Source organism: Emys orbicularis, chromosome 18 (assembly GCF_028017835.1).
Source record: "Emys orbicularis isolate rEmyOrb1 chromosome 18, rEmyOrb1.hap1, whole genome shotgun sequence".
Lineage (NCBI taxonomy): Eukaryota > Metazoa > Chordata > Testudines > Emydidae > Emys > Emys orbicularis.
The window spans coordinates 5,681,189-5,698,744 of NC_088700.1; the positions used below are offsets into that span (position 1 = coordinate 5,681,189).

Genomic DNA, 17,556 nt, shown 5'->3' on the forward strand with positions numbered 1-17,556 from the left:
ACCAAATCAGTATGTTATGCCTAATTAACATGTGTGGCCCTGAAAAATTGAAGCCAGTTGTTTTTTTAATCATTCTTTTTGTGAAATTTTCCAATGTAATAACTGCATTCCCTTCAACTCCAGGAGAGGCTTTTGCCCAAAAAAACACTGAAATCACCTTGGTTAAAAAGAAGACTTGTACTGATGTTAGACTGAATCCGGGAAATCAGTATTTGATCATGGGAAAAGAGGCCTTTCAGATAACAGTTGGTTTCAGTTTCAAGTAAGTAAATTATTATCAGAATGTGCTGAGCTCTCTCCAGAGCATGACATGCTTCATTCTCATCAACAGTGGCAAAGTTCTTGTACACCTCTGGTTATGTCATTTATTGTAATTGATTCAATATTTTAAGAACTTGTTTAATCCATTTTGTGTTACCCATTGTTTTTATGCTAATACACTGCTTCAGCTGTCCACATTTAAAACAGAGGAAAATAAGCACAATGGAATCCCTTTAAGATTATAATTTTCTCTTGTGTTTATCTTTTTTTCACTCCTTATATACTAATGAGCTTTCTCTTTTGTCTGTGTAGATACCAGTATCCATTAGACTCTATGACTTGGATTGAGTGGTGGCCTTCAAATACAGCTTGTGCATCTTGTAAAAAGTTTGTAGATACAATGGAAGAATTTTGTGAAGAACTCTTTATCAATGGCTGTTAACTTCCTTGTGAGAATTCTGCTGAGTAAAAATTGCATATTGAGTCTCACTAAAAACATGTATTCTTAGCTGTTTAGTAATTCTTTCCAAACTTTAACATTCATAGCTAGGTTTACTTGGAAAGCTTCATTTGCTTATATTTAACAGCGTCTGTTTTTATAAGATAATTATTTTAGAATTGTAACTTTTTGCATTGACGCTAAGGTGCGACGGGGGGAATATTCCAGAAATACTGCAAAGACATTTGAAATCAGATGAAATTAAATGGAACACCATTTAAAAAAAAAAAAGAAAGAGAAATATTGCTTTGTACCAAAACAGTTGGACCCACTGAAATGCAATATCTTATTAAAACATACCCCTTCCTTAATTTTATTTTCCTTGTATTTTTGTTCATCAGATACTGTTCTTCATTTATATTCTGTCATACAAATTGATACTGAAATATACAGTGCTACATCTCACACAATCTCTTTTTATGGGATAAAATTATTTAAAATGGGTTTACTTTTTAAATGAAACATATTTCTATTTAACCTCTCTGTCTGCTGAGGTTTTATAGCAGGTCCAGCACCATATTATCGAAGTACCTAGGGTAAGTTCCTCACCCCTGCACCAGCCTCACTATGCTAGGTGAAGTGTAAAGGGGCTCTAAAAGCCTGGGATCCTGCCAGGGAAGATTCCCCTAGTGCAGGAATGGTGGAAGACATGTCATAAAGCTGTTCAAAGTATGCCAGGGACTGCACTAGCCCTCTGAGCAGCCCAGAATCAGGATGCAACCACCTTAATTACCCTTCCCTCTGTCCTGTAAGTTCTTTGCTGCACCTCTTAGGCTATGGCTACACTGGTGCTTTACAGCGCTGCAACTTTCTCGCTCAGGGGTGTGAAAAAACACCCCCCTGAGCGCAGCAAGTTACAGCGCTGTAAAGCGCCAGTGTAAACAGTGCCCCAGCACTGGGAGCCGTGCTCCCAGCGCTGTAAGCTAATCCCCTCGGGGGGGTGGAGTACCTGCAGCGCTGGGAGAGAGCGACCACATGCACTTCAAAGCGCTGCCGCGGGAGTGCTCCCGAGGCAGCGCTTTGAAGTTTCGAGTGTAGCCACGGTCTTAGTTGGAACAGAGAATCTCGCTCCCAGTATCTAGGACCTAGCTCAGCAAATGAGTGGCACATTCTCTGCTGAATGGTTAGTAACAGTTAAGGTTTTCCAGATGCTCAGATAGGGAATAACTAGAAAATTTTGAAATCACGTACCAGAAAGTTGTGAAAATTAATGCTTGAGGGACATGAATTTATGTAGAAGCATCATAATTTGTAAAAAACAGAAAATGTGTTTACATATCAGAAAGCTAAGTGGCATAGTGGCCTTTTAATTTGAGAGAGACTGTCATGTTTTAATTGTATGTAACAGTATTTGATATTGGGCTTTATTTTTCAAGTAAACAATCCTTACGAGGATTTGTTAATTTCATAAATTATATCATGTCTGTTAGCCTGAAGGCTCATAAAATGCTTTGCACAAATATCTTTGTGTGTATATATAGGAATCATTTCACCAAACACTGAAATGCAGACATCTCTTGGGTGGAATACAGCTGTTTTATCAGTGCACTGCAAAACATTATAACAGGAAGTGAAGAAAACAATATTCACTGAAATACATACTGTTAGTGTAGTAAGCCTTAGATTTGAAATATAAAGTGCAGACTCTCTAAAACTTACTTAACTCTTTATTCTTTTGAGGCATATAAACTGAATTCCATGCTATTTACTGTTGGAAAATCTTTCAGACAAATGCTCTATGTGAACATTCAGTATTCTGTTTACACCTTTTGTAGGAGTAATAGTTAACATGCTGTCCTTGGTCAAAATGGTCCCCACACCACTGTTGTGCTGTATGGTGTGCGTGTACCAATAGTTCATCCGACTGCAACCGTGCATCTGAAAGGTGACTGGCTGCATTTCAGTTGTGAAGTCAAGCATCAATCTATTGTCCCATGTCATTATTGTCGGTGTGCTTCAAGGCACTGGAGCGCTTGGTCCTACAGCACATATTACCTGACGTGGAGAGAATTTGACCCCTGACCAAGCCGGCTTTCACCGAGGCCATAGCACATGTGACCAAGTACTCGCACTGACCACATTTGTTGAAAATGGCTTCCAGAGAAACTTGAAAACAGGCACTGCTTTCATTGATCTAACAGCAGTGTATGATACAGTATGGCACACTGGCCTGCTTGTGAAGGTATCACGGGTTCTGTTACCTTGGGTCACAGGCGTTGTTGAACTGTTCCTCCGCGATAGGCAGTTCAGAGTCCATATTGGGGAGAAGACGAGTGCTTGGAGACAGCAGAGCAATGGGTTACCCCAGGGCTCTGTGCTTTCTCCAACCCAGTTCAACCTTTACATCAATGACCTGCCAGCAACAGAGTCACAAAAGTTCATTTACGCAGATGACATCTGTTGCGGTACCACAGGCACGGACGTTTCACGAGCTTGATGCCACCTTAAACCAAGACATGATAAAGTTAGCTGACTACTGTAAGACTTGGCGCCTCCAGGCAAGCATCATAAAAACAGTCTCCAGTTTGTCCCATCTTCATCACGCCAGCGCAACCCAAGAACTGAATGTTTATCTGAATGGTCAAAAGGTGAAGCATGAAGTAGAAGCGGTCTATCTAGGTCTGACCTTAGACCGCACACTGAGTTGCCATGCCCACCTGAAGAAGACAGCAGCTAAAGTTAAGACATGTAACAACCTTCTTAGCAAACTGGCAGGTTCGTTTGGGGTGCTCGTGTTCCAACTTTGCAGATGGCAGCTCTTGCCACCTCGTATTCGGTGGCAGAGTACTGCACACCAGTTGGAGTCAATCATCACACACCAAACTGGTGGATACGCAGTTACATGCTGCCATGCGCATCATCTCTGGCACCCTGTGTCCGACCCCACTCCCATGGCTTCCAGGTCTGAGCAATATTGCTCCTCCTCATATCAGACGAGAGGTTGCCACTGGCAAGTTACTGGAGAAAGTACACGCCAACCCAAGCCTGCCGCTGCATAATGACCTTTTGAAACCACCAGCTGCACGTTTGCCGTCACGTTGCCCATTATGGTCTCATCCGCCACGCCAGGATGTTAGGGTGGAAACCCTCTGGCGAGAGGAATGGATAGCTGTTATTGTCCCAACCATCCCTCGTCGCTGATCCCACAATCTGCCCGCCTGATTTTGACCTGCCCCGTTGCCAATGTCTCTGTTGAACAGGTTCTGGACCGGGCAAGGTCTCTGTGCAGCCAACCAGTGTCTCTGAGGCCTTTGTGACAGCCCTTTGTGCAGCTGCGGCACGACACAGACGATGACGCACATTGTCGATGAATGCCTGCTGACTAGGTTCAGTGGTGGCCTAGAAGCTGCATCACGCCACTGAAGATGCCATTGCTGGCTAGACGACTATGCACACGCTAAATAAATTGTGAAGTGATGCCTGTGTGCACTGACTGTGCTGTAGTTTGTAAAGCATTTGGGGATCTTTTCGAATGACGGGGCTCTGTAAAATGTCATTATTAGCAAGCAGATTTGTGTGTCACGTTTTGTTAGATGCTTTTTGAATCTGCACTAGTTATTTCTTATCTGGAAAGTGTTGACAGCGTGTTCACCACTGTACAGGTCACTAAAGAATTCACAGACCCGTCCAAGAAGCATAACACATTTAATTTTTTTAGCACATTTTAAAACAGCAGCAGCCAGTAGGATTTGGACATGACAGAAGCACCTGCAGCATGTGCGATGTGTCGTGGCTTTTTTCTAATATGTTTTTGTTCATGCTGTGAGCTACAAGATGAGAGCTATTTTTGATTAAAACGGCCTCACACATTATTAACTCACATTTTATTTTTCCACGGTATAACAAGCTCTCAAGGGGCTACATCAATTAACTTTAGAATATTTTGTCAAGCGTGTTTTGTGTATAAAAAGAAAGTAGGAAGTCTGCAACCTGGTTTTCTTCCTTACTTTAAACAGAAGAGTATTGATCATGGATATCTTGAGATATTCAGTTATCCCTATGTATGCACAAACCCAAATCAGGCTCTGAAATACTGAGTAAGAAAATCAATGTGCTCATGTTTATAGCTGTTACATTTAAAATAACAGCAAACTAATATAGAGAAAAATAGTACTTTCCAAAAAATGGAGTTGCCCATGATATTTCTGAGTAGTCTTCTCAATAAAATGTGCGTTTTTTAATTCTGAGCATTAAAGTACTGTATAGATTATTAACAATAATCCCGTATCAAATTTTAGAGTTGCTATGCAATCTAAGAAGAATGCTTGGGACAAGAAAGGTCACTTCATGGTTTGATATTGTGCCTAGTACAAAGATTAAAGAAAGCAGTGCAAAACAAAGGCAAAAAAAGTAGGCATGCTGCTTGTAATGAAAAAACATGTGATGTAGGGGAATCCCACTTAGAGAGAAATTGAATTTAGTGTTTCCTCTTGCTGGTGATATGCTAAGAATTTTAAGTTCTTAACCTGTTTGGTAAGTTGTCTTTAAACATTATTATTTATTACATAGAGATTTTTCAACCAATTTTAACATTATTCTTTTCTTCTTGCATATCATATTTCTTCTGATAGATAGTGCTGATTATATTTTTCAATTTGTGGGGAGAGTCGGGGGAACAATCTTTATTTTAAAATTAGGAAAAACGTTTCCTACAGCTTGTGTTTAAAAGGAGCAGATTTTGTCTTAGGTATTATTAATCCTTACTAGAAATGTTTTCAACAATTGAGTTTATATATTTCATAGCATGATAACAGCATTGATTAAATAACAATAACAAAATTTAGAACTCCTGCTGAATTAAATTTTGCTGATGAACAGGGAAAAGAATGAATCAATGTATGCCTGAGGGTGGATCCTTGATTGTAGAAATGTTGTAGAGTCACTAAACTTTTTAACATCAGACCCTGTATACATGGGTCACTCTTTGGAGAGACACTGCCAATTGCTTTTTTCTCAGCTGTGTGTGGTTGGCTTTTTTTTTTTTTTTTAATTTCCTTTTACTTTTGAAAAATATTGATTTCTCCTCATTTCCTCTGTTCTACTGGAGAAACATGATGCAATTTTTTTGTTTATTCACCAATGTCTGTGGCAGTGTCCAAAAGAATGTGTACAGCTTTTGAAGCACGGCTTCTTTGCTTGTTGCTGTAGCAGAAACAGCAGAGGGAGCAGAAGGACATTATTTTGTGCAGGTCCTATAAAAATAGCAGTTAATATTTTGAGAAAAAATATTTCTCAAAACAGAAGGATTTTTAAAAACATACAAATATTGAGACTCCTGGGATCATTGCCTGCAAGACTGCAAAGGTTTTTTGTTTTGTTTTTAATGGTACAGTGCAAGATCCTTCAAATTTCACCTTTCCTGCATGGAGGATCTTTTTTTTTTTTAACTGCAAGACCGCCATGTTATTTAATGGCTAAGTGCCGTGATACTTCAGTCTGAGGCCCCAGGAGCCACAAGTGGCTCTTCAATGTGTCTCCTGTGGCTCTTTGCAACACATGATATTAAAACAGTGTGTGATTGGTTAATAATTAAATCAGGATGCTTTTACTATGTTATTAACTAATTGTAGTTGATAAAATAATAATACTTAGAATAACCAAGCAAACATATATAAAATAGTAAATGAAACAATGAATTCTCTCTACTCTGGCTCTTTTGGGTAATGATGATTGCTAATTTGGCTCCTGAACCACTGTGGGTCTGAGTATCACTGGCCTAGTGGATACAGCACTGGACTGGGACTTAGGTGACCTTTATTCTATTCTTGGCTTCGCCACTGACTTGCTGGGTCACCTTGGACATGTCATTTCACCTCTCTGAACCTCAGTTTCTCCCTTTGTAAAATGGGGGTAATGATACTGACCTCCTTTGTAAAGCTCTGATCTACTGATAAAAAGCTCTGTATAGGACGTAGATATTATTCCTCAAGGCAGGATGGTGGTGGGTGGGTCATATTTTAGATCTAAATTACTTGGCAGTGAATTTTTTTAACACTACCCAAAGGAACTCTAATTTTATGTTAAAGTAATGGGCAAGAAAGTGGCCGAGCCCTATACAGGGTGCAAGGAGCTTTCTGATGACTGTCATTGTAGTCTCAAGTGTAAGTGCTGCTGCCAATTGATCGGGAAGCTGCACCCTGTCCAAAGATGGTATAACCGCCATGCTCCTCACTGAGGCTTGGTGCCTCGTTGGTGCACCTGCCCATCACTCCCTGATTCGGCTCCCTTGTGCTGAAACATTTTACCCAATTGCAACTTAAAACCACAAAACACAGGAAATTCAGAATTAAGGCTGAAAAAGTCCCAGATGTCTTTACTTAATTCTTTTATGAGCAGGTGTTCCAGAAGTCTTGAGCACTGGGTAATGTTCCTGGTTGTAAGTATTGCTTGAGCTGGGCATGATGCGTGATTTAAAGCATGGTCTATCAGTAGTTTTCCTCTTTCATCTTAGAGTTTCCTGGCTTTTGTGGGTTTAGCACAGACACTTAATGATATTTCAGCAAATTAGGTTGTTCTGTGGTTTTAATTTTATACAAAGTCAGCTCACTTAAAAAGCCTTTTACTGCTACGTACATCCTGCCAATAACAGCAATGTGAATTCGTCAAAATTGCTGGTCTTGCAATAAAAAAATTGACCGAAAACCCACAAAGGTCTTGATCAGTGGTACAACAGTGCCTAGAGCTTTGGATAATACCTTATTGACTTGAATGGAGCTATACTTATTTATACCCGTTGAGGATTTGGCCCTTAATATTTATAGCTGGATGGGGAAATAAGGATCATGTTCTCAAAAACCACATGAAGCCTTTATATTTAGAAAATAAGAATGGATGGTGTAACATCCTTACAAAAGGGAGTGTATGAACCTAGAAAAGTAGCTGGCAAGGAAAATGACACCTGAAATGATACCAACTGTCTGAGACAGATACAGGAACTGAGAAACAGTCAAACAAAATCCAGAGCAGTGGAAGTGCAGCCCGCTGCTAAAACCGAAGGAGCCACGTCATGAGTCTTTAGTTTTGCTTTCTGCTATTCTGCCCAAGGGGCTCCTCCCCTCCAAGGCTATCACTGGAGGAGTTATATTGAAGAAGAATCCTGAGCCAGACTTAGGGTATGTCTACGCTGCAATTAAACATCTGCAGCTGCCCCGTGTCAGCTGACAGGCTCAGGCTGAGGGGCTGTAAACTTGTGCTTGACATTCGGGCTCCAGCTGGAGTCCAAGCTCCGAGACCCTGTGAGGGGGGAGGGTCCCAGAGCCTGGCTCCAGCCCAAGCCCCGACATCTACACTGCAATTTTACAGCCCCACGAGCCAGAGTCAGCTGGCGGCCCAGCCATGGGTGTTTACGTGCTGCGTAGACATACCCTTAAAGGCTTGCCTGAGGCTCTAGTCTCTGCAGTCAGCAAGTTTATAGGGTGAGATGCCAGTATGTAAGTGCTGAGAGTAGCTCTTTCTGAAACTGGTGTTTGTTGTTTAGAAGTGCTGTCACCACTTAGACAATGTTCATTCTGGAGTTTCTGGCTTCTCTACTGGTGAAGGTGTCTTTTTAAAATGAATACCACTAATAATAATCCTTATAGAACACTTCTCATCCATAGGTATCAAAAGCACTTGGCAAAGATAGGTGAGCATTATCAGTCCCATTTAACATATGAGGAAACTGAGCACTAGAGGCCAGTTTCTTAAAGGTGCCTAAAGATGCAGACAGATGCCTAATGAGATTTTCAAAAGTGTCCAAATGCTTAATTCCCAATTCCCATTAAAATCAATGGGAGATGAGAGTCTAGGCTCCTATCTGCATCTTTAGGCACTTAAATACTTTTAAAAATCTGACCTGAGGAGATGAAGTAATTTACAAAAGGTCAAGGAATAAGTGTATGGTGGAACTGGGAACATAAATCTCCTGATTTCCACCCTTGTGCTTTATCCATTAAACCTCAGAGCCGTATCCTTTAATTTAAAAAAATACTAATAAAAGGGCACTGTTGGATTACAAATAAAAGTTGTAAAACTGTGACCTGTATTATGAAATAATTTAGATTATTAAGCATGAAAAAATGAAAGCATTTACTTTTTCTTCATTCCTGTTGATTTGTTTAAATGTTGCATGCTGTTCAGCCTATAAAATATACTAGACTAGTCCATTTCATTTTCTGAATGGTCATGCATTAAAACAATGCAAATTTTTCATTGGTTGACATTTTTTTTTAAATGGAAATATTTCTATTGCTTTTTAGATTTTGTGAAATCTTGTCTTTATAAAAGTGAAATTTGGATCCCAAATGAACATCATGCTGCTACTTTCACAAGGAAAACATTTTTAAAGCCTTGTTCTTACCTAACTGTGTCTCTTCTTTATTCTTTTAGTTATAAGTGTTTCACACCACGGTTTTGGTCAAAATAGTACAGCAGCCTTATCCATGGTAAAATTCCACAGTACATTATTGATTTTTCGAAATATATCTTATACTTAAATGCCCCATTATCTAATTAGTTTAGATAATCAGGCTCCCGCTGTAATCCAGAAATATTTTCTCCTCTCTGAATGCTTATACTTTAGATTGACTGACTGACTGCAGTTCATCATTACAATAAGCAATTCAGAGGGGAAAAAACACCCCCAAAATACACTTCCATGTATTTTTTTCTGTATTCTCAGAATTATTACCTATGAGTCGGAAGTTTTTAGATGGAAGTTTGTACACGACTAATGGGAACAGCTTTAGACTGAAGCCTTCAGACCATCTTCATGGCAGAACACACGGCAGAGCCCCAGCATTTGGAGCATTTGGCATCAGGCATCGGTGCATCAGCTATGAGTAGCTCACCTACTTCTGGAGAGGCTCTGGAGAAGTATATGGCTGATGTTTCCTCTAAATATATTTGTCCTCTCTGCAAAATGTTTCTGGAGAATCCAGCACAGGTGCCATGTGGTCACAACTACTGCATGTCCTGCGTTGAATGGTTATTAAGGTAATCCTATTATACTGAACGTAGTAACTGCGATTAGGTAGTATCACTACAGCCCTCATGAGCAAAACTGACCTGGAACTAGATCCAATATCTGCAAAACTGTCTCTGTTGGGGAAAAAAAGATATGATCTCAGAGCCCTGTCGTACAAATCTCATCTCATTGAAGTGATCCTTACACTTGTGAACTACTCATGTTAGTGAGAGTTAAGGGATTAGGCCCCTTGTTGGTAGTTTTTTTTTTTTAATGAAGATACCACATTATATTTCTCAGCATCTCTAAGGGGTTAGATGATGCCATGCTTTGAACTGGATATTGAGTCAGGATGGGATTTTGACAATTGTCCAGGTGATTTAGGAGCACAACTTCCATTGGCTTTCATTCATTCAGGCTGACAGCCAATGAGACTTATTACTTTTTATTTTTGAGATCCATACTTGGAGAGAGGGAAAGAGAATGAATATTGTATTTTAAATTTGTTACATCTCTGGAATTGATATTTACATAAATGTGATTAAAATATCTCCTTTGTATGAAGCAAAGACCATGACTTGATCAAGACTGGGGATTTTTCTTTTTTTATTTCTATTTGCATGAAAAATTGCATCATTATCTATACTTCTTTCCAAAGCAAATATTCCTATTTGATTAGATTGCAGACCCAGTTTTCAAATATGACCACCTCACTAGGATGTCCAAAATATAGAATTTTTGTTACTCAGAGCCTAAATATGTGGCTTCTCACAATATCACATTCCCCTTATTTCCTTGTTGTTTTTCACTGACCCATCTAAGTCAGTCTCGTTTTAAATTGTTCACTGTCTGATTACAGGTTATGGAATGCAAAGATGTCATTTTGTTTTGGCAATCAGGTTCAGTCTTGGGATGGTGCTGTAGAGAGGGGCCTCAGGCACAGTTCAAATTTGGACAAAGTTGGCATGTGTGTTTGGATCTAGGGTTTGAATTCTGCTTCTGTCTAATAACAATAGTAAACCAGTGATTTATATAAGGGAAGAGGTGGGGATTAAGGGGAACCAGAGAAAATCTCTCTCCCTTCCCCACCCCAGTATCTGTTTTCTGGCCAGAGAATGCAATTAAAATGAAGAATATATAGGACAGCGTGCTCTGTGCCCCCAGTTTCCCTTTTAGTTACCCAGGTACAATCCCACTGACTTCATGTGATCTATGTGAAATTCACAGGGGCGGGTGAGGGGAAGTCATATACAGCTCTTAAAGCTGCAGAATGAGTTAAATATATTCAGCAAATGACAATGCAAGGCATGGAAATAAGAGCTATATATGACTTCCCCTCACCCGCCCCAGTGAATTTCACATAGATCACATGAAGTCAGTGGGATTGTACCTGGGTAACCAAAAGGGAAACTGGGGGCACAGAGCACACTGTCCTATATATTCTTCATTTTAATTGCATTGGCATCTTTTTCAGGGAGACAGAAACATTGTGAAGATTCCATGATGGCTCAGGTTCAGTCCCTTAGAAGAGCTTGATTGTGTTGTTTGAAATGGCAAAAATGGCCTAAAAATGGACAACTGCAGTTTTCAAAGCCTTGTTATAGGTGGGAAAACTTTTCTCAGAAACCACCAAGCAAACACCAGTACTCTGAAAAGGAGGATCAGGGGCTCTTAGAACCCAAATATTAATTTATCAGGTGGTTTTTGAAATGATAGCAACAACTGGGCACATAACCAATCAATATGAACTGAAAGGTGGTCATTGACTTGCTTATGAGGCGATTCTGTTGTACAGAATACAGTTTTGCAACCTTCTCATATTTCTATGTCTCATGGTGGACAGCACAGGCGTCAGCAAATTCATGATACAGCTTGTTAATTTCTGCTCACCATGGCTAGAACCCCAATCTGGAATGGTCCTGAAAACCCTGGTTTGTTAGCTGCCTGCTAAATCTAGTATAATTTATGGCTTCTTGGCATCACCCAGGGTATGATTGCTTAGACAGCCGGCCAGACTTCTGTAGGCATAAGTGGAGATATTCTGGTCATGAAGAATGAGGAACTTCTTCTCAGCATCTCTGCAGCACATAAAATCACAGACACTTTTTTGGCCCAGGGGGAGCTGTTTAGTGATACGTTTTTAATGCTTTGCTTTCTAAGCAAAGCCAAGATATTTTTCCTTCTTTAGAAAGTTTGATGGTACTTTTGTGGGAGACCCAGTAAAAGGAAAGGATGACAAGAGTCTCATCTTCCCACATGTCCCATATGTATACCCATGCCAACCCTTACCTTGGGGAATTGAAAGGTTGAATGGACTAGTAATGGAAGATTTCACCTCTGGGACACCCTTCATATCCAGCCTGGTAGTTATCAAAAGCATTTATCATGTAATGGCTGCTTGATGGTGAGCAAAACGAGTTTGGGTCTCAGCCCAGTTTCCAGACAGGTGTCCACATTCTAAAAACCACCATCAGAACTGACATTAAATGGCCTCCTTCTCGGTCTCGGCACGAAGGCAGCCTGACTCTGCACCCCAGAGGTCGTCGCTTTATGCTAGGATAGAATCACATTTGCATGGCTACGTGGAGAATGTTGTAGTGCCAGTGCCCATGCTATACCAGTTCTATGGATAAACAGAGGACTTTGTTCTCCAGGGCTATCACTCTAGTTCCTTTCCATGGATGCTGAACTGTCACTAATATATATTTTAATGCTTTGCTTGGTTGTTGCAAACAGTTCCAAAGCATGCCAGGTCTGTACACTGTAGTAGCTGTGCTCAAGGCAGAGTGGGCCCAATCAGTCTCTAGTATAACATGTATCTGACGAAGTGGGTATTCACTCACGAAAGCTTATGCTCCAATACATCTGTTAGTCTATAAGGTGCCACAGGACTCTTTGGGCTGGCCTACATGGGGGGGGGGATCGATCTAAGATACGCAACTTCAGCTACGTGAATAGCGTAGCTGAAGTCGAAGTATCTTAGATCGATTTACTTTGGGTCCTCACGGCGCGGGATCGACGGCTGCGGCTCCCCCGTCAACTCCGCTACCGCTGCTCGCTCCGGTGGAGTTCCGGAGTCGACGGGGAGCGCGTTCAGGGATTGATATATCGCGTCTTAACGAGACGCGATATATCGATCCCCGATCAATCGATCGCTACCCGCCGATACGGCGGGTAGTCTGGACGTACCCTTTGTTGCTTTTTACAGATCCAGACTAACACGGCTACCCCTCTGATAGTATAACTTAGTTATCAGGCTTGAATTTTCCCCTCAATGGTGGTAGGCAAAGGGCCAAATTCCCTTTTCACTGGTACTAGTGAAACCCAGTTGATTCGCCGATAAAACTGAGAGGAGAGTGTGGCCCAAAGTATGAATTTGTATGAGTTTTTAGTTTTCATTGACTAGCTGCCCAAATTCAATGACATTTCCAAGAGTTTTACTTTTAAAACTGCTTTTTTTTCCTCTCAGAAACATCCCTGATCCAGACTGTTTACTGTGTGGAGAGAAAATAGTCACTGATGATGCAATTTTTAACTTCGGCTCTGTGAGTAATTTTGCTCATTAATCCCCAAAGCTTTTCTAAGAAACATAAGAAGAAAACTCTATATCCCAATAATACTAGGATATAAACTCAAATGGCAGAGAGAACTGCAATAAAATATTTGATGGGATTGTCTAAACAGTCTGCCTTTGAATGCTCCTTTTCTATTTCTGCAGTGTTTAATGTGTTGCTGTGTGAGTGTAACTGGGTATTAGAGACTTATTTCTCTCATATGGGTGATGACGACTATGCTCAGACACCTTACTCCTCTTCCTTCTTCACACGTCTGATTTTAAAGCCTCCAGAAACACTGACTCAGCCATCCCTTCTAACATGGCAACCTAGAAAATGTGTATAAAGCATACTGAAATTAATATATGAAAAGCACCACACGCTATATTCAAATAACATTATGACTGTGGCACACACAGCTAAAATATCAGTTAACTACAGGTTCTGCCCTTAACTTGCATTGTAGGTAAGCTCTGCAGGGGACTAAGATCACTGGGCCAAATTCAGCCCTGGTGGATGTAAGTGCAACTCCCATTGTGTTTTTGTGTGTGTGTAATGTGATAAGCAAGTCTATATTAAATCTAACTGTCATCTCATGGAAACAGATAATGTTGAACATTTCAATCAGCACACTAATTCACCTTTTCTCCTCACATTTGTGATACATGGATAAGCCAAATTATCAGTATTAGGAATTATACATGTAAATGTCTGGTACACTGTAAGAACAGCTTATGTGGACTCAGTATGATGATGACAAGCTTTGAGGATCTTGCAGAGTTTATCATGTTATATAGGAAAGTTACAACAGTATTGTGGTTGCAGTACTGGGAATGAGATGATCTGGATTCTATTCCTGGCTCTGCCAACAGACTTGCTATTTGACCCTGGGCAAGTCACTATAAAAAATCTCCATCTCTGTTTCCCCCTCTGTACAATTGGGGTAACAATGTTTACCTATTTTACAGGGTGCTGTGAGGCTGAATTGATGATTTTTTGTAAAGTGCTTTGAGATCCACAGATGGAAGGTGCAGTATCATTTGATAGATTTTTGTTTTTTTGAGATAATTACATAAATCTCAAATACAATACAAAATATCTCTTAAAAATCTTAGAAGACTGCATTTTACTTAGACCAGCACATTTCATGGGTACTGATAACACAAATGTTCTTGATGCATTTGCATTCTAAGCAAAAATACATGCTAATGATTAAGACTGTTAACATGATATTATGTTGAAAGAACTAAATAGTATGACTATGCTGAGGCTGGCCTGAAAATACAAGGCCAGTTATTTGTTTTTCTTATCGCTAAAAAGTTTTCTCACTCCTCACCTGCAGTGTCCCTATTTCTGAAGCTCTGTGTGCTGCCTCTGAGTATTCTGGTTGCACAATGTAAATTGCAATCAGATCATATAGAATGTTATATTCTACATCATTCTCTTTATCAATTTCAATCATCATACTGTGCTACAGATAAAACCAGATGAAGTCAAGAGCAAGGAAATTGCAAGACTTACAATCAAGGGTCTGAGGGAGGGTTTTCTTCAGTCTGGACCACTGGACCCATATGAGGTAAGTGATTGTTAAAGTCAAGAAAGGACCATGTCAGAAATAAGGATATAGATTATGAGAAGTGACTTTGCAAGAGCAAGAACTTGTTTGCAACAGAATCTTCTAACCAATGTATATACATCTGGGCCAAATACGGTAAGTTGTGCATTGGAGAGTTCTGTCAGGACCAAGGGAAAGAAATCCTCCCTCAAAGCCCGTTCATGGCCTCTATTGAAACTTCAGGGTTGCAGTAGCTTCCTATAGCTCCTCTAGACCATCTCTGCAAGGGGAATATGGAGCATTAGAACCCCTGGCCCCATGACCAAAAATCTATATGCTGGAGCATAATGACTGTCACAGAACACAGCTCCATTGTGCACAATGATCCTTGCATAAGGTTTAGCATTGTACATCCCCTCCCCCGCCCACAGGGGCAGGATTTGCCATGTAAATAGCATTTAACCTGACAACCCCCATCCCACCAACACTACCACATTACTGTGTTCGTGAATCTTTTTGGCACTATCTATAGATCTTAAAAGGATTGGAAAGAATTATTATCTGCATTTTGCAATAAAGAAACTGAGGCATAGAGCAGTTAAGTAATTTTTTTCCCAGGTCACACAGTAGGTCAGTGGCAGAGCAGGGAAATTAACCAGTCTCCTGATTCCCAATCGGGCATGCTATCCACTGGACTACACTGCCTCCCTAAACAAAAGGAAGGAAGGAATGGGAAAAAAACAATAGATGGCTGCCTAAAGCCATTTCCCCTTTATTTCAAACAGGCTCAGGAAAATGGCAACTAATTTATTTTAAGAATCAGCAGATCAATACATCTTAATGCTGGAGTGCTAATAAAAAGCATCTACAGCTGAGGGAATTTGGAACTTCTGCACAGCCTTAATATAGCTGAAACCGTGGTGACAAATATGGCCTTCCTGGTTGAGTGTTAGTTGGATTCTGTGGTCCTATTCGCAAGTCTAATTTCTGAAATGAAACTTGGGGCAAAGTTTTCAAATGCACCTGACATTAGAACTGAAGTCTTGTTTTCAAAGTGACATATGCACTTAGGAGCCTAAATCCTCTTGTCTTTCAATAAAACGTAATCTCCTAAGGCACTTAGGGCATGTCTAGAGGGCAGTTAAACTCCTGCAGCTGGCCCGTCTCAACTGACCCAGGCTCAGGGGCTTGGGCTATGGGGCTGTTTAATTGTGGTGTAGACATTTGGGCTTGAACTGGAGCCGGAAGCCTGGGCTCCAGCCCGAGCCTGAACCTCTACACTGCAATTTTACAGCCCTGCGAGCCTCAGTCAGCTGACACAGGCTAGTTGTGGTTATTTCATTGCAGTGTAGACATACCCTTAAGCCCTTTTGAAAATTGTACCCCCGAGTTTATAGTTCTGCTACCCCTTCAGGATTAATATAATTGTCCTGCATTGACTTTTTAAAAGTGCTAATCTTGGTAGCTTTCTGTTTTTACCCAGAATTTTCTCTCTAAATGCATAGTAAAGCCAGTGAGCCATTTAAAAAAAGCACGGATCTGAAACGTTGCAAATCTAGGGGAAGTTACCTTCCCAACAAGAAGTGTCATCATTTAGTGCAGGGGGAACTAGCATGCATCTCTTCATGCATTCAAAATGAGCAAATTACATGAGAAAATTTCCATAGTCTCCAGCTCGTTAAGCGAGAAGAGGAAGGCTGAGTGACTTCAGACACTTATTATGACATCCCAAGAGATTCTGATCACCAGCCATTCCCAGTGACTTCTAGGCTATGCCTACACTATGGGGAATATAGCAGCATAGCTACAGAGATATATTATGCAAACATAATCTGATAGTGTAACGTAGCCTACAGCAGTGGAAGGGGTTTTTCTGTCACCACAGGAACACCACCTCCCCGAATGATGGTAGCTAGGTCAAAAGAAACATTCTTCTCTCATCCTAACTGTCCACACTGAGGGTTGGGTCAGCATAGCTACGGCGCTCAGGGGTGTGGATTTTTTACACCCCGGAGCACCATTGCTATGTCGCCCTAAATTTTAAGTGTAGACCAGGCCTTAGTCAATGAGGTTGTAGGGGTGCTCAACGCCAGGATTGGTCCCTTAGAGAATGAAATATTCTGTCAAATTCAGTGCCCAAAGTGATCCATTTGGATTAGGAAATGCAAATTTATTTTGAAACATATCCTATAGTTTTACTCTTACTGGGGTCCCTGAACATCAGAGAGACTCTTTTATATCCAGTTACATAAAGTATTTTTATGTTCCCTGGTTGTTTTATATACAGGGTGTGCAAGTCTCCAGATATCAGAGGGGTAGGCGTGTTAGTCTGTATCCACAAAAACAACGAGGAGTCCGGTGGCACCTTAAAGACTAACAGATTTATTTGGGCATAAGCTTTCGAGGGTAAAAAACCTGAAGAAGTGGGTGTTTTACCCACAAAAGCTTATGCCCAAATAAATCTGTTAGTCTTTAAGGTGCCACCGGAAGTCTCCAGATGTTTCAGACTCTGAATCCCAGCCCTAGTGGTTCCAAAGAAACAGGCATTTGAATGTGATAGTTTTGTACTCTGCCCAAGTGCCAACCTCTGCATGCATGATTGCCAGTCTACCTATGTATTACATGTAGTGCACTGTGCCCGGAAGGCTGTATAAATTAGTCAAAATTTCTTCTCGCCTCTGATAGAAAGCAAATGACTGGACTTGATTCCATCAAACTTGGCAGGATGACTAGGATGCTGTAT

At 40.6% G+C, this 17,556-nt stretch overlaps 2 protein-coding genes across 2 annotated transcripts in view; both read left to right on the forward strand.

Annotated features, from left to right (window-relative positions):
* The window catches only part of C5 (complement C5), a 50,689-nt gene extending 49,986 nt beyond the window's left edge, over positions 1-703 (forward strand). The window contains exons 40-41 of the mRNA XM_065418578.1: positions 124-262; positions 574-703. Coding sequence (XP_065274650.1) covers positions 124-262; positions 574-703 — 269 coding nt within the window. The remainder of the gene's footprint in view (positions 1-123; positions 263-573) is intronic.
* An 8,806-nt stretch (positions 704-9,509) lies between these two features.
* Positions 9,510-17,556, forward strand: part of TRAF1 (TNF receptor associated factor 1) — a 55,605-nt gene continuing 47,558 nt past the window's right edge. The window contains exons 1-3 of the mRNA XM_065418958.1: positions 9,510-9,733; positions 13,174-13,249; positions 14,736-14,834. Coding sequence (XP_065275030.1) covers positions 9,510-9,733; positions 13,174-13,249; positions 14,736-14,834 — 399 coding nt within the window. The remainder of the gene's footprint in view (positions 9,734-13,173; positions 13,250-14,735; positions 14,835-17,556) is intronic.